General features: G+C 34.6%; 1 protein-coding gene across 2 annotated transcripts in view; it reads left to right on the plus strand.

Moving 5' to 3' along the window:
* The first annotated feature begins 368 nt into the window (after window positions 1–368).
* Window positions 369–26,235, plus strand: part of LOC110650415 (putative SWI/SNF-related matrix-associated actin-dependent regulator of chromatin subfamily A member 3-like 1) — a 40,594-nt gene continuing 14,727 nt past the window's right edge. Inside the window, exon 1 of one of the 2 annotated variants that reach the window (XM_021805373.2) lies at window positions 369–2,080. In XM_021805373.2, the coding sequence (XP_021661065.1) occupies window positions 557–2,080 (1,524 nt within the window). In that variant the 5' untranslated portion in view covers window positions 369–556. The remainder of the gene's footprint in view (window positions 2,081–26,235) is intronic. The other variant, XM_021805378.2, reaches the window with a different exon arrangement.

A 26,235-nucleotide genomic window follows, 5' to 3' on the forward strand; every position in this document is an offset into this window, starting at 1 on the left:
TTTTATATTAAATTGTATATGTGTTCTATTTTAAGAGTCAAATTAATATTTTGTTATATATATATGGTTTTATATACACCTTACATATTAAAAATGGATTAAAACTTCAAATCAGAACTTTTTTTATCAAATTAAACTAAATTATTTAAAAAATAAAATCAAATTAAACTATTAAAATTGATTTAATTCAAATAAAAATCAGAAACGAATTTTGCATTCTTAAGATAACCATTTTGGAGACTTTGCTCAGTCATGAATGGAAGGCGGTAAAGAGAGGCCCCATGGGGCCCTAGTGAGTTCATGTTGATGTATGTGGTCTTGAAAATCTTTATCCACTAATGAAAGAAGTGAGAACTATATGAATGCTGTGCCTTTCCAAACCCGCCCTTTCCAGTCCATTTCAAACGCTATCAAATACTGTTGCGACTTGTCACTTCTCAATAGATTCCCAAACCCAAAAGCCTCCCTCTCTCTCTCTCTCTCTCTCTCTCTCTCTCTCAACCCACAGCACACCGACCCCAACGCTCAACTCTCTCTCTCTCTCGCTCTCGTTTTCATGGAATTTGAAGAAGAGCAAGACCCAGTTGCCCTCTTCATGTCTCTCGATGATTGGCAAGACTCCTCTTCTCAATCCTCCACGGAAACATACATGGTTGGCTTCGTTATCGCTAATATAGTGGGTATCCGCTACTACTCTGGCACGATCACTGGTCGCGAATTGGTGGGTTTGGTCCGTGAACCACTGAATGTTTATGATCAGAACGCTATCAAAGTCCTCAATACAAGATCCCTTCAAGTGGGCCACATTGAAAGGTCAGTTGCCGCTGTGCTTTCTCCACTAATCGACTCTCACAAAATTACTGTCGAAGGTGTTGTCGCCAATTCGCGTAGTAGTGGTAATAAGTTTAGGATTCCTTGTCAAATTCATATTTTTGCTAGGTTTGAGGATATTGAGGTCGTAAAATCCGCCATTTTCCGTGGTGGTTTGGTTTTGATTTCGGAAACGGATGCGAGTTTTGGGTTATCAGAGGCTATGGTGGTTAAAGAGAAGTGCAAAAAAAGTGATTCTAAAAGTGTGGACGAAATATTTAAGCTAGTAGATGACAATGTGAATAAGAAAGGAAAAATTGGGACTTTGGAGCCACCCAAGGAGATGATTAAGTCTGAGCTCTTTGTTCACCAAAAGGAGGGATTATGGTGGCTTATGAATAGAGAGAATTCTGGCGAATTACCACCCTTTTGGGAGGAGAAAGATGGGGAATATGTAAATGTTTTGACCAATTATCATACAGATAAGAGGCCAGAGCCATTGCGTGGTGGGATTCTTGCAGATGACATGGGATTGGGCAAGACTTTAACTTTGCTCTCTTTGATTGCTTTTGATAGAGCTGATAATAGTGCCACCCTTGATAGAGACAATATTGGAGAAGGAACATGTGAGTTAGATGAGGGATCCACTGTTTTTAGCGATAAGAAGGGTAAGAGGCGTAGGGTGAGTGCAAAGGGGACTCGAGGACGAAAAAAGCATAAAACGGAAGGCGCCCATTTGGATATCAATGCAAAAGGGAAGTCTGTGGGTGGAACTGATAAGTCTTTTAGTATTTTAGGTGCAAAGACGACTTTAATTGTGTGCCCTCCCGCTGTATTTTCATCATGGGTAACGCAGCTAGAAGAGCATACTCAACGTGGATCATTCAAGGTATACATGTATTATGGTGAAAGGACTAGAGAAGCTGAGGAGCTTAAGAAGCAAGATATAGTGTTGACAACATATAGTACTTTGGCTAGTGAAGGCTCTTGGGAAGACTCCCCTGTGAAGATGATTGAGTGGTGGAGAGTCATTTTGGATGAGGCACATGTCATTAAGAATGCAAATGCACAACAAAGTCGAGCAGTTACTAATTTGAAGGCTAAGCGGAGATGGGTTGTTACAGGAACACCCATACAGAATGGATCCTTTGATTTGTTTTCCTTGATGGCATTTTTGCGGTTTGAGCCATTTTCCATCAAGAACTATTGGCAAAGCCTGGTTCAACGGCCCCTTGCTCAGGGGGATAAGAAGGGGCTCTCGCGACTGCAGGTAGGATCATATTGTTGATTTTTTTTCCCTTTTCCTGAAGTATTAGGTATTGATGCACATCATGAATGGTGTACGCTCCAGGATTCTTTGTTCTATGCAGCTGAATGTATATTGTCTGAGTAATTGTGTTCATGCTCAGTCAAATAGTTAAGTACATAGACATTATGTTTTCTTAGCTGTAGTCTGTAAAGAGTTACATAGCTTATTTGTTCTTTATCATATGTTACTCTATCATTCTTTTGGATTTTTTTTTTCTATTTTGATTAGTAGGAAAACACAGAAGGCACCGAGCAAGTGCAACCCAAGTGGAAAACATAGTGAAAAATAGATTTTAGGTTTCACTTTGTTTTTTGGATGCTTAAACATGCTTGCCCGTAAGTGTTTATAGCATTTTATGGCATCCAAAATATCCTTTTTGACTTTTTCTGTTTCTTTTGCTGAAAGTTGATGGTGTGGTTAACTTGGAAACACGTTTTAATGTTATAAAGAAGTTAATAGAAAAGGAAAATGATCCATATAGCTGTCATTAACTAGATAGTGGTGAAGGTTCTGGTGAGCGGGTTGAGTTTCTAAATACCTTAATATTTTGAAAACTTAGGATGCCAATTTCTGATTTTCTATTAGAAAGTGGGAAAGTTTACAGAATATGAAATACAAACCATGAAATGAACTTTTACTAAAAGAATTAGTAAATATGATAATTATCATTATTCAAAATATAAATTATTGTAGGTGTATTTTTTTTTTGAATGACTTCATTCATATTAATGTCTTTGCGGAATTTGAATTGTTTCTATTAGGAAAGTGCTGCTTTTTATTCTTTATTTTATTTTTTCTACTCTTCTTTCTTTCCTTTGTATCAAGTTTTTAAGTCAGTGTTTGTGTAGGAGAGCTTGAGAGCTTAAAGTATTGTAGAAATGAGTAGTAAATTTGACAGCGTAAGCGTATGGAGCGATGCTATCATATATTGATCATTAAAGAGCCATTATAGGCAGTTGCCTAGCATTCCTGAGATCCTGAGGGATTCGGAGTTAGTTGGATAATGGATGCTGAGATCCTCGGCTAAGATATATCCTATTGGTTTAGTGGAACTAGGCGGCCTAGCCGAACAGTCTTGCTACAGAGCAATGAACCTATCGAGAGGCAGTGCCTGAACTATATTCGAGCGAGCCATACTAGCTTCGATATGACTCGAGGACTCAGGTCCTGTGTACATAATGCTTGAGTACTTGAATCTTTCATTCGAGTTTTGAGCGCATACTATATCAGATAGCTCATCAATCAACTCATTTTCTTGACCTTAATATATTAAAAGGCAAGCTAGCACGCTGTGTAAGTATTCTCTGTTATTTGGTTTATTTATAAAAGCAGTTAATCAATTTGGTTTAATAAGATTCTAAACTCAAAGAAAATGCTTGATGAATGGAGGAAGAGTATTTTAGTACCTATTTTTAAAAATAAGGGAGACATATAAAGTTGCCCAAACTATAGGAGAATTAAACTCATAAGCCATACTATGAACTTATGAGAGAGAGTTGTGGAACATCGATTACGTCATGACACTTCTATCTTTCCCAATCAATTTGGCTTTATGCCCGGTTGTTCAACTATGAAAGCGATCTTTCTCATTAGAAGCTTGATGGAGAAATATAAAAATGTGAATAAAGATCTACATATGGTTTTTATTGATTTGGAGAAGGCTTATGATAGTATTCTAAGAGATATCTTATGGAGAGTGTTAGAACAAAAGAGGGTATCTATTAGGTACATACAAGTGTTGAAAGATATGTATGAAGGAGTAACTACTATTGTGCGCACAGTGGGACAGGACAAAAGAGATTTTTCTATTTTAATTGGATTACACCAAGGTTCAATTGTAAGCCCTTACTTTTTTACATTAGTTTTAGATGAATTGACGAAACATATACAAGAGAGTATCCCTTGGTGCATGATGTTTGCGGATGATATAGTTCTGATAGATGAGACGCGAGAAGTTAATAGAAAGCTAGAGTTTTGGAGAAGTACTCTACAGTCAAAGGATTTTAAGTTAAGCAGAACGAAGACAGAATACATGCATTGCAAGTTCAGTAAAGGCCGAATTGGTAATAGAGAAGGAGTTCATCTGGATGGAGTGGTACTGCTTCAAAATAATCACTTTAAATATCTCGGCTCAATCCTTCAAGTAGATGGGGGATGTGAGGAGGATGTTAGTCATAGGATTAAAGCCGGATGGTTGAAGTGGAGAAGTTTTACGGGAGTTTTATGTGATCACAAGATTCCCAATAAGTCGAAAGGAAAATTTTACCGTACAGCCATACGACTGACTATGTTATATGGTAGTGAGTGTTGGGCACTGAAGGAGTCGTATGTGTTTAAGATAAGATTTGCGGAGGTGCGAATGTTAAGGTGGATGAGTGGTCATACTAGACTTGATAAAGTCCGTAATGAGAGTTGTCACACCCTACTCCTCGTAAGATATAACATGTTCCCATAGTATATCTAATAAATTACCGTACTTCGCCTACCAGTAACCTATTAAATATACTACAAGGGATTTTAAAATAATTTACGATCATTTTTAAAGTGGTGAGCAATTTTGACAGATATTAAAAACTTTATTTGAAGTCAAATCATAAATCAAATTTTTAGATATTTAAGACCTCCGCAATTTTTATAAAAATTTTGGCAGGGTGTCGGCTGTATTTTGAGAAAACAGTTCTTCAAACCTGAAAAGAAAAACAATCCCAATATAGTTTCTCAACCACAACTCCAATAAAATCAATTTAATCTCCCAATTCAATCTCAGCAATTAATAAATCATTCCCAGCAGTCAACTCAATTCATTTTCAAACCAAACTCATAATGAAGGAAACATTTCATTAATTACAGAACTCAGGAAGAAACTTGAACATTACATTCATTAGGGTAATAAAATTAATATTACAAAACTATGCAGGTAAATAAAATCTCAAATTTACGTTACAATAATTTGCATTTAATTACATACCAAAATAATATTATAAGAGTTTTTGTACAACTGTTTAAATAAAATTTTATACATATAATTACATGAGTACATCAAAATTTAATGTGCAAGGGTATATCCGAAGAAAGTCTCACTATGTCTACAAGGCGCAGCTTCAAGTGATCTCACTTAGCTGCTCTATCCTTACTTTCACCTGCGACAGTATACAAAGCTATCGCTGAGTGGTGAACTCAGTGGTGCACAACTATAATTTAAAATGTAATACAATATACATTGACAAAATTATAACAAGAATTTGAGAATCTTTAAATTCATCAAAATTCCAAAAATAAAAATAAACGCTACCAATAATATAAATCATTTGTTCAAATGACCTTGATTTATAATATAATCACAATTCATCAAATCATAATTAGACATTTAAAATAATCCCATCAATTTATGAAAGTAATGAGTAAATTTCACTAAAATCAATTATGCACAAATCTCATTTTAAGCATGTGCACGTACCATGGTAATCAAAACAAAACTAACTCCAGTGTCTCCTCAGCAAATGAGGGACGGGTAATAACTGTGTCAAGCATTTGTAGTGAGTTATAAAATAGTATTCATTCAATCAATTTCTAATAATTAATTCCAATAATTTCTTTGCAGATTTATCCTACCCATTACGGTTTATAAATTCAGGTCCTTTGCATTTTTATGTATAGTGGCACTATTCAAATCAAAATATTGACTTTTTCCTTCTTAATAGGTATGTGAATTCCAATTACACCCACATACCACATTTTGAGTGTCAAATTGGTTGGCATTGGTTGCTATTTCAATTTCTAAGCTTCCTAAGAGAAATTGTAAATTTTCAGTTTTGGGCACTGTTTTCTACTGTTCCATTGGTCTGGTTATTGTAGGAATTTGGCTAAATGTCCTTCATCAAAATTGTTCCTTAATGTCTTAGCTTTAATTCCCTTTTTGAATCACTCCATTTAGAGTTTTGTAGTTTAAGTTATGGTTATTTTTTTAAGGCTAGTCGGATTGGTTACAATCAAGAATTCTGGGCAATTTATTGGTTCTGGCAGTTTTGATGACCCAACTTTGGGTGACAAATTTACTTGGTTATGGGAAAAATTTGGGTTGGTGTTCTTCATTAAAGTTGTAGTACTATGTCATAGCTTTCTAATGGTTCAAAAATCAGGTTATTTGGATCTGCCTAGATCAAGTTGTGGCCAAATGAACAAACACTGTTCACTGTTCATTTGGTCATTTTTTGTACGGTGGCAGTGTGCCAAATGCGGGTTTGACCTAATTGTTAACTAACTCAAAGTCATTTTCAGGGCAGAGTTTCTGCATAAAAATTGTGGCATTATGTGTCTAATTTCATCTCCAATTTGCCTCACACCAATTGGAGTAGCGAAATTACAGTTTTGATTCTTGAAGTGGACCAAGGTCTGGCTTTCCAGAATTGACTCTTACCAAACAGTTTTTAATTTCACTAATCACCATTCCAACACACTCTAATTGGCCCCAATTGACTATTTTGAGTCTCAATTAGATCAATTTGCCTCAATTGCAAAAACTCCTAATTTTTTCCCCAATTTCCCTAATTCAAGAACCCTAATTTATCAAATGATGTAATTCATGCAATTAAGGTGTATAAACATTATCTACACACTTATTCAAGCTCATTTCCACTTCTAAATCCAACAAATTCTATAAAATCTTAGTGAATGGCATGTTGGACGAAATTTACTCTTGGCCCCTAACATGTTATTTTTGTTTCTTTTTCTTCAATTCTAAGTTAATTCAAGTAGATATGAATGAATTTAAAGAGAGAATTTGAAATTTACTACTAACCTCTTTCTTGAATTTCAATTCTTTCAATTTCTCCCTTTCTTTCTTGTCCAAAGCTTCTTACTAAGGTCTAGTTACAAGGTTTAATTAAGGGAGTTGAGGAAATTAGGGTTGAGTTTGGTGTTTAATTAAGCTCCAAATGAGCTTTAATGGTGGTTTGTGAGAGAAGGGAGAGAAGAGAGAGGCTCACGGCAAATTGGGCAAGAAGAAGACCAATTTGATTTTTTTAATTTTGTGTATTTATCTCTTTATTTGACTTAGTCAAATAAGTAATTAAATTGATAATTATTTATGACCTCATGCTCATGTCATTTGAGTGATGTCATAAATCTTATTTCATTTTCTTTTCTTTTTCCTTTGTTTTCTCCATAATTCTTCAATTTAGTTCTATACTTAAAAATTTCAATTTCTCACATTTTATTGGACAGTTAGGCCATGAGTCACCTTTAGGGTTGAATTGACCAATTTGCCCATCGTCGGTCTGATTCGGTTTACTAATAATTCAGTATTTCTTTCGGAATTCTGTTCCAATTATTTGACATACTTCTCAGCCCTTTTCTGTGATTTTCTTTTTTCCACTAGCTTCGCAATAATTCTTAGGACTGCGGTGTCACAATGTCCCGTACAAAATTAGGGTTACAATTGACCTCGCAGTCACTTCCCGGCTATGACCCCCGGCTCATTTAACATTTTATGTTATGTTTTTCTTATTTATACTTCACCTTCTGGTAATCACTATTAATTTTTCATTCAGGGCTTTTTTAGGTGCCTTAAAAATGGTTATAATCCTCTTAATTGTCCGTACCGACACCGGTCACCGGAACAGTGATTTGCACAGGATTATGCATGTAGGGGTGTTACAATTCTCCCTTACTTAAAAGAAATTTGGTCCTCGAAATTTTGCCCACTGTTAGTTCTTAAATTGCCGTATGTGTTGTTTTCTCACGTCTTTTTCACATTTCTATGTAGCCTCATAGTTTGAATGATGGTCCATAGCACTTTAACCAATGATATTTACTTATCGATTGCTTCACCTTGTATGCCAAGTTTCTTATGAGCTTCTTGTCATAAGATAAATTTGAATTCATTTCACTTCTAGAGATAAGCAAATCTGTGTGCTAATGGATCCACTCTTTCTAGGACGTCGTGTGATCCTATGAATTGAGAACTTAGTCTTTCTTCTTTCTATATAATCATCTCTTACTATTGTTCTATTTAATATTTCGATTCACGTTTCCTTATTAAATGACTATTGTGGTCGTATTAGAATTACTCATCTAATCATTGGCCATTGGCCATAGATTCATAACTGTTATCTTGCCAACTTTATTTCGAACCTATGCCTATGTGCCATTTTATACCATCTTGTTTGCTTTTGTTTAACTTATTTCTTGCTTGATAGAATAATTCAGGATACCATTACGCGTCTTAAGTAGGTTGTTTGCCCTGATGGCAATCCTCAACTAATGTCTCTCATTGTTATAACTTAACTTTAATTATTTCATTCTTCAGTCTTATCTTCTTCCTTGACTCGACCGTCGAGTCAAAATTTAGCACCTCTTATCATTCCTATCATCCTTAATAAATCCGTTATACTTCAATATTACTCTGATTTGGTCCTCTGACCATTCTTGTCAGCACTCTCAATGATATTCCTAACATTTCTTTGTTACGTTTAAACTAACTATTCAAATTTTCACTTTCACAACTCTTTTATCTATCGATATTCCATAGCTTATTTTTCACTGATTTGAAATCAGTGTCTTCTTTTCTACTTAACTATAAACTAACCTCTAATATCTTAAGAAGGGGGTCTACAAAACTCTCTTTTTTCTTGTCATATACCCATCATAATCTAATCATTACAGTCCGTACAATAGAATTGTGCTCTTTCTAAGAAGTATCTGGCCAATTATTTTCGTCCTATCCTTGTCTTAATTAGAACATCATTTTACAATTTATTTCATTAGTGACACACCTCAGTCTCTTACGATAAAACATTATTATGCCCTTATGAAATATGACTGCAATAGAATATTACGTCCACTGCCTTACCTCATTTACGTAATGCTATCCAGTCTTCTTTCTTTAATAAATTTCTTAAACATTATTTTATAAGTTATGATTATCGTCCATAGCATCCTGTCTCATTCAGGAGAACAAAATCATATTTTGTGTCTTACTGATACACAGGTAACAAACTTTAGGCAAAAGATTCATTATAATGCCAAAATAATTATAAACCCAATATCAGAGATCGGATGACTTTACTGTGTAGGTGTTATTATTAATTTATGATTATATTGAAATCTGTAGTTTTATAATGATTCCTGACGTATTGTAGCTCGTGATAGATAACTGAGTCAGGGACTCTAGCTATTTTATAACTATAACCTTTCAATATTCTGACTTTAGAGTTTTAAATCCCAAAATAGGAATTTCAAACTCATTTCTAATAATAAAATTCTGTCCTGGCAGAACTATACCAAAACAGATGCCGTTTGCGAGTATCTTTATCTTAGTGCACTATCGGGTAGTACGTAGCTCTACACAATAATCCTAAGTCGGTACTGTAATCTGCAGCTTACAGTACAAACATCAAGAACATTAAATAGTTACTACGATACATCTCAATAGATCAAACTTTCCTATATCTCATCCTTTTAAAACCTATATCTTATTCTGATTACGGTACTCACTAACATTTATCAGTGATAATACGTTTGTCCTTATCTAGTATAGCTATATTATTATAGTTCACTTATATGTTTTTTTACCTTGCCTAATTAGGTTCACTAATTAACTTTATAATTTATCGTATTCTAGGAGATGTCTCTCATTAGAAAACTTTTCCAAAATCAATTTCAATCACGCTTATTATCGTAATTCTTATCCTAAAAGACTAATCACTGACACATCAAAATTTATTTCTATGCAAGGGAATAGCAGCAGAACTTATAATTCTAGCATTAGCATATAAATAAGTAGAGCCGGAATCAAATTGTACATAATTATTCCTTTCAAAAGTTAAGAACGTACCGGCAACTACATCTGAAGTCTCTGCTTCTTCCCCACGATGCATGGCGTACACTCTTTCTAGTGTACTCCTCTGCTCGGGTTGGTCCATTGTGCTAGGATTACCCGAAGTGCTGTTTCTACTTCTACCTCTGCCCCTATTGACTATTGATGAGCCTTTAGAATCAGAACCTTGGACTGATTCCTCTGGTGTAGTATGTGGCATAGGTCGACGTAATTTAGTACAATCTCTGGCGTAATACCCGATTCTACCACAATTGTAGCAGGCTCCAGTGACCTTATAGCAAATACCCTCGTGTAATTTTCTACAAATGTCACAAATACGGATAGGGTAGGAACTTCTGGTTTTTTGCTGACTGGTTCTCGATTGCTTCTGCCTTGAAGATCCGCCTTTGTCGTACTTAAGAGTTCGGGGTCCCTCAAAATCTTCTCTTTTTCAAATTACTACTCGAACTCTGATCGATAGGTTTCTCACTTTTCTCTTTTTCATGCTGCCCTTGAGGGAGTTGAGTTTGTACTTGGGCCTGGGCTGACAGATTATCAGCCATTTGTTGAAAGAACATGGCTAGCTGCTGAGCCATTTGTGCAGTAATTTGTATAGGAGGGACTAGTGCAGCTGGACCTCCAACGCTTTGAGGAACTGGGGCCTCCTCTTGTACGTCAGCTGTATCAGACTGCTCTACCGTTTTATCCCCCTCGTTCATATCTATTCACAGGATTTTCTATTTCCTGAACAACCAACACAAGGAGATTTCTCCCCGTTAGTTCATATTTATGATGTAAATGTACTATATGTATGTAATTTCATTCGAGCAGTTGCATCAACTCTTTTGTAGTATTATTTTTGAAATGTAATCAAATACAAGTTATTGTAATGTTATCTTGAGATTTTATGTACTTGTAAAGTTTTGTACTATTAAATTTTTAATACTCCCATGAATGTAAATATTAATTTTGTTACCTTAATAAGATGTTTCAATGTTTGATTTAATTCAAACTGTGTATTGGGTTGCTTGTGCTGATTTGTAAAATGAAATTGAATAATGGAGTTGGGATTTAAATGTATATTGGAAGTGTTTTTCACAGGTTTTTTAAGAACTGTTTTCTCAAATTATAGACAGCGCTCTGCCGAATTTTCCGTAAAATTTGCGAAGAGTTTAAATAAAAAAAAAAAAAATTGATCCATGACTTATTTTCAATTAGAGGGTTTTAATACTTGCTTAAAATTTCCCACCACTTTAAAAAGGAATAGAAATTGGTTTAAAATTCCTTGTAGTATATTTAATGAGTTACCGGTAAGCGAAGTTCAGTAATTCATTAGGTATACTATTCTACACAATAATCTTAAGTTGGTACTGTAATTTGCAGTTTACAGTACAAACATCAAGAACATTGCATAGTTACTACGATACATCCCAATAGATCAAACTTTCCTATATCTCATCCTTTTAAAACCTATATCTTATTCTGATTACGGTACTCACTAACATTTATCAGTGATAATACCTTTGTCCTTATCTAGGATAGCTATATTATTATAGTTCACTTTTAGGTATTTTTACCTTGCCTAATTAGGTTCACTAATTAACTTTATAATTTATCGTATTCTAGGAGATTTCTCTTACTAGAAAACTTTTCCAAAATTAATTCCAATCATGCTTATTATTGTAATTCTTATCCTAAAAGACTAATCACTAACACATCAAAATTTATTTCTATGCAAGGGAATAGCAGCAAAACATATAATTCTAGCAATAGCATATAAATAAGTAGAGTCGGAATCAAATAGTACATAATTATTACTTTCAAAAGTTAAGAATGTACTGGCAACTACCTCTGAAGTCTCTGCTTTTTCCCCACGATGCATGGCGTACACTCTTTCTAGTGTACTCCTCTGCTCGGGTTGGTCCATTGTGCTATGATTACCCGAAGTGCTGTCTCTACTTCTACCTCTGCCCCTACTGACTATTGATGAGCCTTTAGAATCAGAACCTTGGATTGATTCCTCTGGTGTAGTATGTGGCATAGGTCGACGTACTTTAGTACAATCTCTGGTGTAATGCCCGATTCTACCACAATTGTAGTAGGCTCCAGTGACCTTATAGCAAATACCCTCGTATAATTTTTCACAAACGTCACAAATACGGATAGGGTAGGAACTTCTGGTTCTTTGTCGATTAGTTCTCGATTGCTTCTGCCTTGAAGATCCTCCTTTGTCATTCTTAGGAGTTCAGGGTCCCTCAAAATCTTTTCTCTTTCCCAAATTACTACTCAAACTCTGACTGATAGGTTTCCCACTTTTCTCTTTTTCATGATGCCCTTGAGGGGGTTGGGTTTGTACTTGGACCTGGGCTGACAGATTATTAGGCATTTGTTGAAAGAACATGGCCATCTGTTGGGCTATTTGTGCAGTAATTTGTATAGGAGGGACTGGTGCAGCTGGACCTCCAACGTTCTGAGCAATTGAGGCCTCCTCTTGTATGTTAGCTGTATCAGACTGCTCTACCGTTTTATCTCCCTCGTCCATATCCATTCACAGGACTTTCTATTTCCTGAACAACCAACACAAGGAGATTTCTCCCCGTTAGTTCATATTTATGATGTAAATGTATTATATGTATCAAACATTCTAGTAGTTGTACTTATCGAAAAATATTTCAGATTCACAGTTCAAAATTTACTTTAAAAACTAGCTCTGATACCACTTAACATGTTACATCCTACTTCTCGTAAGATGTAACATGATCCCATAATATATCTAATAAATTACCGTACTTCGCCTATTGGTAACCCATTAAATATACTACAAGGGATTTTAAAATAATTTACGTTCATTTTTAAAGTGGTGAGCAATTTTGACAGATATTAAAAAACTTTATTTAAAGTCAAATCATAAATTAAATTTTTAGATATTTAAGACCTTCGCAATTTTTACAAAAATTTTGACAGGGTGCCGGCTGTATTTTGAGAAAACAGTTCCTCAAACCTGAAAAGAAAAACTCCTAATATAGTTTCTCAACCACAACTCCAATAAAATCAATTTAATCTCCCAATTCAATCTCAACAATTAATAAATCATTCCCAGTAGTCAACTCAATTCATTTTCAAGTTAAACTCATAATGAAGGAAACATTTCATTAATTACAGAATTCAGGAAGAAACTTGAACATTACATTGATTAGGGTAAAAAATTAATATTACAAAACTATGCAGGTAAATAAAATCTCAAATTTATATTACAATAATTTGCATTTTATTACATACCAAAATAATATTATAAGAGTTTTTGTACAACTGTTTAAATAAAATTTCATACATATAATTACATGAGTACATCAAAATTTAATGTGCAAGGGTATATCCGAAGAAAGTCCCACTATGTCTACAAGGCGCAACTTCAAGTGATCTCACTTAGCTGCTCTATCCTTACTTTCACCTGCGACAGCATACAAAGCTATCGCTGAGTGGTGAAGTCAGTGGTGCACAACTATAATTTAAAATGTAATACAATATACATTGACAAAATTATAACAAGAATTTGAGAATATTTAAATTCATCAAAATTTCAAAAATAAAAATAAACGCTGCCAATAATATAAATCATTTGTTCAAATGACCTTGATCAATAATCACAATTCATCAAATCATAATTAGACATTTAAAATAATCCCATCAATTTATGAAAATAATGAGTAAATTTCATTAAAATCAATTATGCACAAATCTCATTTTAAAATCACCATCGTTCATTTTTTCAAAAACCATTCTTAATCTCACTAACTTTATGCAGGACTAATCCATAAGGGCCAATCTTCAAAGTGATTCTCACTTCCTATGGTCGGGGAGATCGAATCGTGCACATTACATCCATAACAAATTACTTCCGAAAATGGCCAAGTTTAACTTAGATCTAACCTCTGATAAGAGGAAGATCTAAGCATGTGCATGTACCATGGTAATCAAAACAAAGCTAACTCCAGTGTCTCCTCAACAAATGAGGGACGGGTAATAACTGTGTCAAGCATTTGTAGTGAGATATAAAATTAACATCATAAATGTCATTACCCTTTTGTGAGCATAAATCACAGTACAAATCAATTTCAATGTCCATTCCGATAGCCAATAATTTTCATGTCCGTCATAATTCAAAACATAATTTCTAATTTTTTCATGCAAATCCCATTTCAATCACAATTTTCCGAAATCAAATTCATTTACGCTTTAACACTATTCAATAATTGTTGAGATGAGATCACGATTTGACAAACATAAATCATGTAGCAATAATATCATTTAATCATTCAAAACAAGTATAATATTTATAAATTAAAGACTAGTTGTGCACAAACCTCTTTGTTGACTTAGTTTACTCCAATTTTCGTTTTTCCTTCGAAGATCCATTTCCAACTGAAACACATAAATTTAAAGTGTTTCAGTATCCATTCAATCCATTTCTAATAATTAATTCCAATAATTCATTTGCAGACTTATCCTACCCATTACGGTTTATAAATTCGGATCCTTTACATTTTTATGTATAGTGGCACTATTCAAGTCAAAATATTGACTTTTTCCTTCTTAATAGGTATGTGAATTCCAATTACATTCACATACCACATTTTGAGTTTCAAATTGGTTGGCATTAGTTGCCATTTCAATTTCTAAGCTACCTAAGAGAAATTGTAAATTTTCAGTTTTGGGTCACTATTTTCTACTGTTCCATTGATCTGATTACTGTAGGAATTTGGCTAAATGTCCTTCATCAAAATTGTTCCTTAATGTCTTAGCTTTAATTCCCTTTTTGAATTACTTCATTTGGAGTTTTGTAACTCAAGTTATGACCATTTTTCTAAAGCTAGTCGGATTGGTTATAATTCAGAATTCTGGGCAATTTCTTGGTTCTGGCAGTTTTGGTGACCCAACTTTGAGTGACAAATTGACTTGGTTATGGGCAGAATTTGGGTTGGTGTTCTTCATTAAAGTTGTAGCACTATATCATAACTTTCTAATAGTTCAAAAATCAGGTCATTTGGACCTGCCTAGGCCAAGTTATGGCCAAATGTTCATTTGGTCATTTTTGTATAGTGGCAGTGTGCCAAATCTGGATTTGACCTAATTGTTCATTAACTTAGAGTCATTGTCAGGGGCAGGGTTTCTGCATAAAAATTGTGGCATTATGTGTCTAATTTCATCTCCAATTGGCCTCACACCAATTGGAGTAGCAGAATTACAGTTTTGGTCCTTGAAGTGGACCAAGGTCTAGTTATCCAGAATTGATTCTTCCCAAACAGTTTTTAATTTCACTTCTCACCATTCCAACACACCTTAATTGGCCCCAATTGATTATTTTGAGTCTCAATTAGGTCAATTTGCCTCAATTGCAAAAACTCCTAATTTTTCTCCCAATTTTCCTAATTCAAGAACCCTAATTTCTCAAATGATGTAATTCATGCAATTAAAGTGTATAAACATTCTCTACACACTTATTCAAGCTCATTTCCACTTCTAAATCCAACAAATTCTATAAAATCTTAGTGAATGTCATGCTGGCCGAAATTTACTCTTGGCCCCTAACATGTTATTTTTGTTTCTTTTTCTTCAATTCTAAGTTAATTCAAGTAGATATGCATGAATTTAAAGAGAGAATTTGAAATTTACTACTAACCTCTTTCTTGAATTTCAATTCTTCAATTCTTTTAATTTCTCCCTTTCTTTCTTGTCCAAAACTTCTTACCAAGGTCTAGCTACAAGGTTTAATGAAGGGAGTTGAGGAAATTAGGGTTGAGTTTGGTTTTTAATTAAGCTCCAAATGAGCTTTGATGGTGGTTTGTGAGAGAAGGGAGAGAGGAGAGAGGCTCACGGCAAATTGGGCAAGAAGAAGACCTATTTGATTTTTTTAATTTTGTGTATTTATCTCTTTATTTGACTTAGTCAAATAAGTAATTAAATTGATAATTATTTATGACCTCATGCTCATGTCATTTGGGTGATATCATAAATCTTATTTCATTTTCTTTTCTTTTTCCTTTGTTTTCTCCATAATTCTTCAATTTAATTCTATATTTCAAAATTTTAATTTCTCATATTTTATTGGACAGTTAGGCCATGAGTCACCTCTAGGGGTGAATTGACCAATTTGCCCCTTGTCGGTATGATCCGGTTTACTAATAATTCAGTATTTCTTCCGGAACCCTGATCTAATTATTTGACCTACTTCTCAGCTCTTTTATGTGATTTTCTCTTTTTCACTAGCTTCGCAATAATTCTTAGGACTACGCTGTCACAATGTCACGTACAAAATTAGGATTACAATTGACCTCGCAGTCACTTCTCGGCTGTGACCCCCGGCCCATTTAACCTTTTATGTTATGTTTTTCTTATTTATACTTCACATTCTGGTAATCACTATTAATTTTTTATTCAGGGCTTTTCTAGGTGCCTTAAATATGGTTCTAATCTTCTTAATTGTCCGGACCAACACCGGTTACTGGAACAGGACTATGCTTGTAGGGGTGTTATAAGAGTATTAGAGACAAGGTAAAAGTGGTGCCAATTGAGGATAAGTTGAGAGCAGGGAGATCGAGGTTGTTTGGTCATGTGAAGTGTAGACATACGGAGGCTCCAGTTAGACAAGTGGAGCACATTAGGATAGATGATAGAAAGAAAAGGAGTAGACCTAAACTTACTTGGAGGAGAGTAGTACAACATGACCTAGAAGCATTACATATTTTCGAGGATTTAACCTAAAATCGTTTGGAATGGAGAAAGAGAATCCATATAACCGACTCTAAATTCTTGGAATAAAGGCTTAGTTGCGTTGAGTTGAGTTTTGAGTTAATCAATCTTTATTTCTATTCCCTGATATTGGCGAAAATATTGATATAATGTATAGGAGTATGCTTCTTGCTTGCAAAAATGCTGTTTGTTTTTTTCTAGAGCAGCAGGATTTGTTTCAATTTCAAGTGATCTAATGAAGAAGAAAGTTAAGAAAATACGTAATAAAATGGTAGCATAAGTATGAGCCTATAAGAATATGTGGGAACAAAGAAACATAATTCAATTTGCAATACAGTTTTGGATCTAATGATGTTCCTTTTGGAGCCAAGCCAACCAAGGGGAGAAAGTTGTACTTATTGCAAAGAATAGTGCTGATTAGTTCCTTTGGTTATCCCTTTCAAGCATGCTTCTGAACACCCAGAGAATGGAATCTACTATCATTGTCTACGGCAGTAACATGGCTTGTAAGTATCAGAGAGTAAATAATGGGATTAAAATAATATGGAGTGTTTTAGCACTGGGTGTTGCAAAATATAGGAAAATCAATTTGTAGGGGCTTGTATGGACCATACATTCAGTTCTCACACGGTATGACAACTGTTGCTCCATGTGGTAGGTGGAATTCTAGCTCTCCTCACTATAATAGGAAGAGAGTTTCTGAGGATTAAGGGTGAGAAAAAGGGGAAGAGGGATTTGTTTTATTTATTTATTTGTTGAATATTATTATTATTATTATTATTATTATTATTATTATTATTATTATTTTTGGGGGAGGGGGGGGGGTGTTTGCACAGTAGATATATCACCTTTTTCATCAAGTTTTGGTTAGAAAGGGCTAGCAGTATGAATTAAGACTCTATTTGTTCACTAGATTAATCACAGTTGTTGCCAATGTTAAATTTTATGGCCACAATTGATAAGCATATTAGGCCAAAATTGGAAAAGTAGGTAAAGTTATGTATTTTCTTTTTAATTGTTTGACCCATGGAATTTAATGACCTCTAGTAGAATTAAATATTATAACATCTACATGTAAAATCTCAGATATACCTATTTTACTTTTCTAAAAGTCAAAAACTTTTCTTAGATGATCTAAATGCTCTTCTTTAGATTTACTAGATCAAAATATCATCAAAGTAAACTACCAAAAACTTACCAATGAAAGGTTGTAAAACATGATTCATGACACACATAAAAGTATTAGATGCATTACACAATCTAAAAGGCATCACAAACCATTCATACAATTCTTCTTGGGTTTTAAAAGCAGTTTTCCAATTCATCTCCTGGCTTAATCCTGATTGATGATACCCACTACACAAGTTAGTTTTAGAAAACACACAACATCCTGCAAACAAGTCTTAACATATCTTCAAGTCTACGAATTGGAAACCTATATTTAATAGTGATCTTTTTTATGGCTCTACTATCTACACATTGTTTAAGAACCATCTTTCTTAGGTGTCAAGAGTTGAAGAACAACATATGGGCTAAAGGCTATGCCTAAAATATTCCCTTGTCAAAAGTTCAACGTGCTTATTTAATTCAGCTTGCTCCATAAGGTTCATCCTATAATGAGGAAGATTAGGTAATTGAGATCCAAGAACTAAGTCAATAGCATGCTGAATGTCTCTCATTGGTGGTAACTCACTAGGCAACTCATTAGGCATAATGTGAGAAAATTCTTCTAGCAAGTGTTTTACCTCAGGGGAGTTGTCAAGTCTAGAATCACAAGGAGCCTCTTTAGCTATGACAGTTAAGCAATACTTACTTCCCCTCCTTGCTTTTTCAAAAGCTACATGATTCAAAGTAGTAATTTTCTATTGAGCCTTAAGCGAAGACATAGGCTTTGGGTTTGAAGATGAGGAGTTCTTTTGGGAAGGTTTGGTAGGTGTGAATGATTTTCTTCCCCTTGAACTTATAGGTGTTGTCCTTATCATGGTTAAGCACATCATGATCATAAAGCCAAGGGCGATCTAAAAGAATATGAGCAACATCTATAGGTAAAATATCACAATAAATTTCATCTTTATAATGGCTCATTTGAATAGGAATAAGACATCTTTCAGTGATAGGCAAAGTTGTGTTATTCACCCAAGCAATCCTAAAAGGTTTAGGATGTGACTCTACCTTAAGGTTAAGTGTTAGAATCTCAATACCTACATTAAAGGGACTATTATTTCTTTCTCAATATATATATATATATATATATATATATATATATATATATATATATCTTGTTTCCTATTTGTATTGGTTTCCGTCAAATAAGGTTTCCTTGTAAAGTTAGGAAACTAGTATATAAGTAGGCATATGAATGAAGTAATTAATACGTATGAAAAATACAAAAATTTTTCTCAAATACATTAGTTTCATCATGGTATTAGAGCTTTCGATTCATTAGGGCTGGCTTTAGTATTGTTCACACGCATTGTTCACGTGCACTATTCACTAGTATTGTTTATCGGCATTGTTCACATCACGTGGACCTTCAACTTTTTCAACTATTCCTCTTGTGTTGCGCTTCTACCTAGCCATTGTCTTTAATTTGACCACAAGTGAATATATCTGAAACAGTGAATTACTCTAGAAGAAACAAGTGATATTGGCATTTTTTTTCCAATAAAGAAGTTCAATCCCTAAGGCGTTTGTTATCTCGGCTTGAATCTCAATCTTCCACAGTTGGCTCTTCCAATTTTGTCAAATTAGGTAATGCTTTTTTTGTTAATCTTGACAAATCTTGTTAGGTTATAGATTCTGGAGCAAACAAACATATGTTGGACTCTTCAAATAAATTCTCTACCTATTCTCCATGCTCAGGAAAAGAACAAGTCCGTATAGCGGACGGTTCCTTATCAACAATTTCTGGTACAGGTTTTGTTACATGCACGCCCAATATAAATCTCTTCAGTTCTTCATGTTCCCAACTTTCCTATTAATCTTTTATCTATCAGTTTCGTTACTCAACCTCTTAATTGCATAATTGATTTTTTTCTTACTCATTGCATATTTTAGGATTTAAAAAAGGAAAAATGATTGGCAGTGGTAAATTGGGAGATGGTCTGTATTTTCTAGATAACGGTTGTAGTTCCTCAAATCTCAAAGTAAATTATGCTTTGTTAGGATAGATTATGAGTGCTAATGAGGAAATTATCCAACGGTGTAGGAAATTAGGACATTCATCTTTTCCTGCTTTAAAAAGGTTATAGTCTAATTTGTTTAGAAGTTATAACTCAGAATTACTAGTTTGTAATGCTTGTGAATTTGTTGAACACAGAAGGCAATCTTATACTTGAATAGATAATAAAAATTTGGTTTCTTTTATGGCTATTCATTTTGATGCATGGGGACCTACCCAAACTACTTTGTCTGAATATAGATGGTTTGTCACTTTTATTGACTGTTGCATTAGGCTGACATGAGTTTATTTGATAGGAGAAAAAATGTGAATTGTTTTCTTGCTTTCAACAGTTTTACAAAATGATTTGCACATAGTTTGATGTTAAGGTTAAAATCTAAAGAATTGGTAATGGCATAGAATATGTTAATGATGCTTTTCATGCTTATTTGGATTCAAATGGTATAGTGCATCAAACTAGGCGTGTCAAGACCAGTGAATAAAATGGGGTATCTGAAAGAAAAAATAGACATTTATTAGAGGTGGCTTGATCTCTTATGTTTACTATGAATCTACATACATCTTATTGAGGGAATGCAGTTCTTGCTGAAACATATCTTATCAATAGAATGTTTCTAAGAACATTGAACTTTAATAGCCCTTTAGAGGTTTTAGAATGGGATAAATTTCAACAACTGCCCCTAAACTTATATAGTTGTAACAATATAGTCCTTTAACTTTAAAATGTAACATAAAATCTCCTAAACTTTCAAATTTTGTACAGTAAAATCCCTCTGACTTTTAATTACTTATTTTTTGGTTAGAAATTGATGTAAATAGCTCTCGCATGGCACTTAGTCAACATTTCTCTCTCCTTTCTTTATGCAAAGTGTAAAATTATTCTTTTTATGCATGAAAAATTATTCTGTCTATAGAGAGAAAAATTATTCAATTTACACATGGCTTGAGAGAGAAAAGAGAAATACTAACTAAGTTCCATGCTGGAACTGTTCAGGTCAGCGTCTAACTGAAGAACTGGTAATTGGAGGTTAGAGGGATTTTACCGTGCAAAATTTGAAAGTTGATGGGGTTTTATGTTACATTTTTAAGTCGAGGGACTGTAATATTACAATTGGATAAGTTTAGGGACAGTTGTCAAAATTTATCCTTCTTATACTGTTTCTCCAAAATTTTCAGGATGTGTCTATTTTGTCCACAAAATAAATGTTGGGAAGTTAGAACCTGAAGCTCTTAAATATGTGTTTGTAGGTTATTCTAGTATTCAAAGGTTATAAATGTTATCATTATCCTACTAGAAAATATTTTGTTAGTATGGATGTTACTTTTAGAAAATCTGAGCCTATTTCCTTGTTAAGTCACCTTTTCAGTGGCAGTGTAATGAGGAAAAGGAAGAGGTGTTTTTTTCTAGCCAGATTATTAGACTTGGGTCATATCTTGGTAATGAGCCATCTAACTAGGATCAACAACCTCAGAGGGAGACTATTAGGCTTGGGTCATACCTTAGTGAACCTAGGATTTGAGCTATAATTAGGACCAATCATCTCCTTAAACATCAGGGAGATTGAATAGATTGGATTTGAGAACTTACATGTAGTGGAATAAAACAGATATAATCATTGAACTTGATACACTTGATTGGTCAGCATCCCTGGAATCAATTCTAAAAATGTGGTGTTGCCTTTACTTCTTGATGATCCTAATTCTATTTCTGAGTTGAATTATACTATTGATGATCTTGATGTTCTTATTGCTCTGAGAAAAGGAGTCAGGACTTGTACTAAGCATCTTATTTCTAATTTTATTTCCTATGACTCCTTGTCTCCCTCCTATAGAGCCTTTGTCTTGTCTGCTTCTTCTGTTTTTATACCAATGGGTTGGAAAGAAACATGTCTTGATCCAAAATGGAAGACTGCTATGGTTGAGGAGATGAAGGCTTTGGCAAAGAATAAGACATGAGATCTTGTTACTGTCCCTGATTAAAAAAACCATTGGATGCAAGTTGGTGTTCTCTGTGAAGCACAAAGTAGATGGCTTAATTGAGAGAAAACTAGTAGCAAAGGGATTCACACAGACATATGGAGTAGATTATTAGGAGACTTTTGTCCCTGTTACAAATATGAATACCATTAGGATTTTATTATTCTGTACAGCAAATCTTGATTGGAATTTACAGTAGTTCATTGTCAAGAATGCTGTTTTGCCTGGAGACTTGGAGGAAAAAGTGTATATGGAAATGCCCCTAGGATTTGAAGATGAAAAAACGAGAGGGAAGGTTTGCAGATTGAAAAAGGCTTTGTATGGCCTAAAGTAGTCTCCTAGGGTATGGTTTGACAGATTCAACAAGGTTGTTATCTCCTTTGGCTTTTGTCGGAGTAATGCTAATCATACTTTATTTATAAAATATTATAGAGGTAAGATCACATTACTTATTATTTATGTGGATGACAAAGTAGTGACAGGAGATGATGAGGAAGAAATTGCAAATCTGAAGCAATGTCTAGCACAGGAGTTTGAGATTAAGGATTTGGGAAATTGAGGTGCTTTCTTGGAATAGAGGTTGTCAAATCAAATAATGAGATCTTTATTTCTCAAAGAAAGTATATATTAGATCTTTTGAAAGAAATAAGTATGATAGGTTATAAACTAGCAGAATCTTCTATTGAGGCTAATCATAGATTGCAAGCTGGAGCTGGGGAGTAAGTGGATTTAGGGAGATATTAGAGATTAATTGGCAAATTGATCGATCTTTCACACAGTAGACCAGATATAGCTTTTGCAGCAAGTTTGGTGAGTCAATATATGCGTGATCCCCGTGAATCTCATTTAGAAGCTGTTTTTCGCATTCTAAGATATCTGAAATCTGTCCCTGGGAGACGATTTCTTTTCTCAAAGCATGGACATCTTCAAATAAATGTCTTTGCAGATACAAATTGGGCTGAATCTCTTGATGATAGAAGATCAACAATGGGTTATTGTACTTTTGTTAGTGGTAACCTGTTCACTTGGAGAAGTAAGAAACAAAGTATGATTGCTAGATCCAGTGTAGAGGCTAAATATAGAGCCATGGCTCAAGCTGTCTGTAAATTGTTGTGGTTATGAAAGTTAATGGAAGAACTTAAACTATCGGAAACAAATAGTTTATGCTTATTTTGTGGTAACAAAGTTGCTATCAGTATTGTCCACAATCCAATATAGCATGATCGAACCAAACATATAGAAATTGACTAACACTTCATAAAGGAGAAAATTGTAGATGGATTATTGAGTCTCTCATGTGACTTCTAAAGATCAGTTAGCTGATGTTCATCAAGGGACTCAGCAGCTAAATGTTTCATACTTTAGTTTGCAAGTTGGGCATGTGTAATATAGATGAACCAATTTGACGGGGAGTGTTGGAATCTCAATCCCTACATTAAAAGGACTATTATTTCTTTCTCCCTATGTATATCTTGTTTTCTATTTATATTAGTTTCCACTAAATTAAGTTTCCTTGTAAAGTTAGGAATTTTGTATATAAATAAGCATATGTATAAATTGATTGATACATATGAAAAATACAGAAATTTCTTTCAAATACATTAGTTTCATCATTAAGTCTATCAAGGGCTTTCTTACATACCACATTCATGATGCTCCCCCCATCAATTATCAACTTGCATGGCCTATCCCCACTTTTATCAAAAGTATGAAAGATGTTGGTGCATTTCCAATCATTGTCAACAGCAGTTTGACAAAACACAACAAACAACATTAACATTATCATCATCTATATCTAGCTCATCTTCATCACTAGAATAATCAATAGGTCTTACAACTTCTTCCTCATAATCAGATGAGTTATGCCCATATGATGACCCGACCCGGGAAAGCGGTCCGATGAGAGCAGGGAGTAGCATGAGAGATTAAACTCAAGGCAGGCTTCTAGGGTGGTGAGGCTACTTAGGGTAGTGGAATGCGGGGCACGAAAATGAATCGAATCATACATTGAAATGGGGGAAACTAATAACAACTTTGGAGGATGTATTTGCTAGACTTCTGTGACGACCCGACCTGGGAAAGCGGTACGATGAGGGCGGGGAGTGGCATGAGAGAGTAAACTCCCGGCAGGCTTCTAGAATAGCGAGGCTACCTAGGGTAGTGGAATGTGGGGTACAGTAATGAATCGAATCATACATTGAAATGGGGAAAACTAATCAAATGGGGGAAACTAATCAGATTAGTTTCCCCTATTTCAATGTATGATTTGATTCATTCCTGTGCCCCGCATTCCACTACCCTAGGTAGCCTCGCCATCCTAGAAGCTTGCCGGGAGTTTACTCTCTCACGCCACTCCCCGCCCTCATCTGACTGCTTTCCCCGGACGGGTCATCACAGCCCACTTTCATGGTCATCCTCACATGCTTGTTCTAAAGTTAGTGCACTCTCTGGACATTGAGTGCAATATGACCTTTATCATAACAATGCATTTTATGGAAGAGCTATTAGCTCGAGGCCCACTAGATGCAACAAAAGAATGAGAATTAGTAGAGACAGTTGCTTTCCCTATTTTTTTTTTCTTGTGCTATCTTTAGAATTAAAAGATGATTTTGACACGTGGACCTACAGATTGTGGAGAAGATTTAGATTGATAAGATCTAACAGACTGTGAAGCAAAACCGACAAGAGATGGGGGTTGGTAAGAACTCTCAATCTCTAAATCCTTGTGATAGGCTTGCTCTATTGTGTCAGGAGAATGTAATTTGAGTTCCTTTTAAATATCAAGTCTCAATCCATTAATAAACAGATGAAGTACAAGGAAAGGTTTCTCAACTAAATCACAAAATAAATCACATCTAAGCAAAGTTTCCTCAAAATTTTCTATGTATTCAGTTACACTAGAGTTTGATTGCTTAAGATTCATCATCTCATGTATTATATTGTCCTTATAATAGCTAGGCACATCTTCTTCAACTTACTTTTCATGATAGCCCATTGAGTAATAGGAGGCTCATTCAAGCGCTCCATATTGTGTTGAACACTTTGCCAATATTTTCAAGTAGCTCTAGTCATTTTATTTTGGCAAAACGAACATTCTCCAAATTAGACATGTGATAAAAATCACAATACTCCTCTATCCCATCTAACCAATCAATTAAAGCATTAAGATCCAGTTTTCCATTATATTTAGGAGCATTTATTTTGACCTTCCTAGTGATATCAACATGTTCATTATTAGCATAACTAGGAGGTTGCCTATAGTCCCTATCAAAAAGTCTACCATGAGGGTCAGGTTGCCCATAGTTCCTATCAAATGCTCTACCATGAGGATCATAATTCTCAAAATGATGATCTTGTCTAAAGTAAGTGTTTGTTGGTGCATCAAGAATATGCTCATCATACCTAATATGTTTTGATGCTACATTACTACCCTTATGAGATGCTTTTTGTGTGCCTGGTATATAAATTGTAGTGGTGCAGACTCAACAGAATAAGGTGATCCTCGGTATTGCTTAACAAATTCTTCTTCTATTACAATTAGTTTTCCCATAGCTTTCAGATGTACTGTAAGTTGTTCCACTTGTTTTTTTAATTCAACAAATTTAGGTTGATCATGTAATTTGGAATTATGAGGTGGTTGTGAGGCAGAGGAATGGTTCTTATCTTTAGTCATGGTGAAGGGCTTAGCAGACTTCAATTATTAAAAATTAATGCAAATAACAAAATGCAAACACACATCAATAAGAATATTGAACCCAATTTTAATGATTATGTCAAAGTTATGGGTGATTGTATAAATGTATGCATGGTATATAAGTAGAGAGATAGAATTAAAGGAATGAAACAATGTAGGGCTAATGTTAAATGGGTAAGGTGAATTATGAAGCAAATTCTTGGATTTAAAACACATATTACAAAACTACCTAATTTACGAATAATAATCAAGTTTCAAGTAGAGAAGCGTACCTCACTGAAAACACAAAATTTAGCCCATTGTAGCTGTGCTTTGCAAATACGGATGCCAAAATTGGACTTAGAATGTTGAAATTAGTCAGGTAAGTCATATTCAATTTTTTACTGACGTGGCAGTGATGATGTGGCAGTGACGTTATCAGTGTAGAGTTGGAGACAAATCAGGTGAAACACGGCTCACTGAAGCTGTGGTGAGCTTATCTCTCTTATCCAATAGATCTCTTGACCCAACCCGGTCGGATCTTCTAACTGAGAAGTCGGATGGAGGTTCCAACAACGGCAATTTGTAGATTGGCGGCCGGTGAGTGTCTAGGAAGGGGTTGATGCCGTAAAAATTGCAGTTGTCAGGTCTTCTCTTGATTCGGTTGGATCTTGGGATTTGGCCAACTTTAGGCGACCAAAGAAGTCTCTTAGGACTTG

Source organism: Hevea brasiliensis, chromosome 3 (assembly GCF_030052815.1).
Source record: "Hevea brasiliensis isolate MT/VB/25A 57/8 chromosome 3, ASM3005281v1, whole genome shotgun sequence".
NCBI lineage: Eukaryota > Viridiplantae > Streptophyta > Magnoliopsida > Malpighiales > Euphorbiaceae > Hevea > Hevea brasiliensis.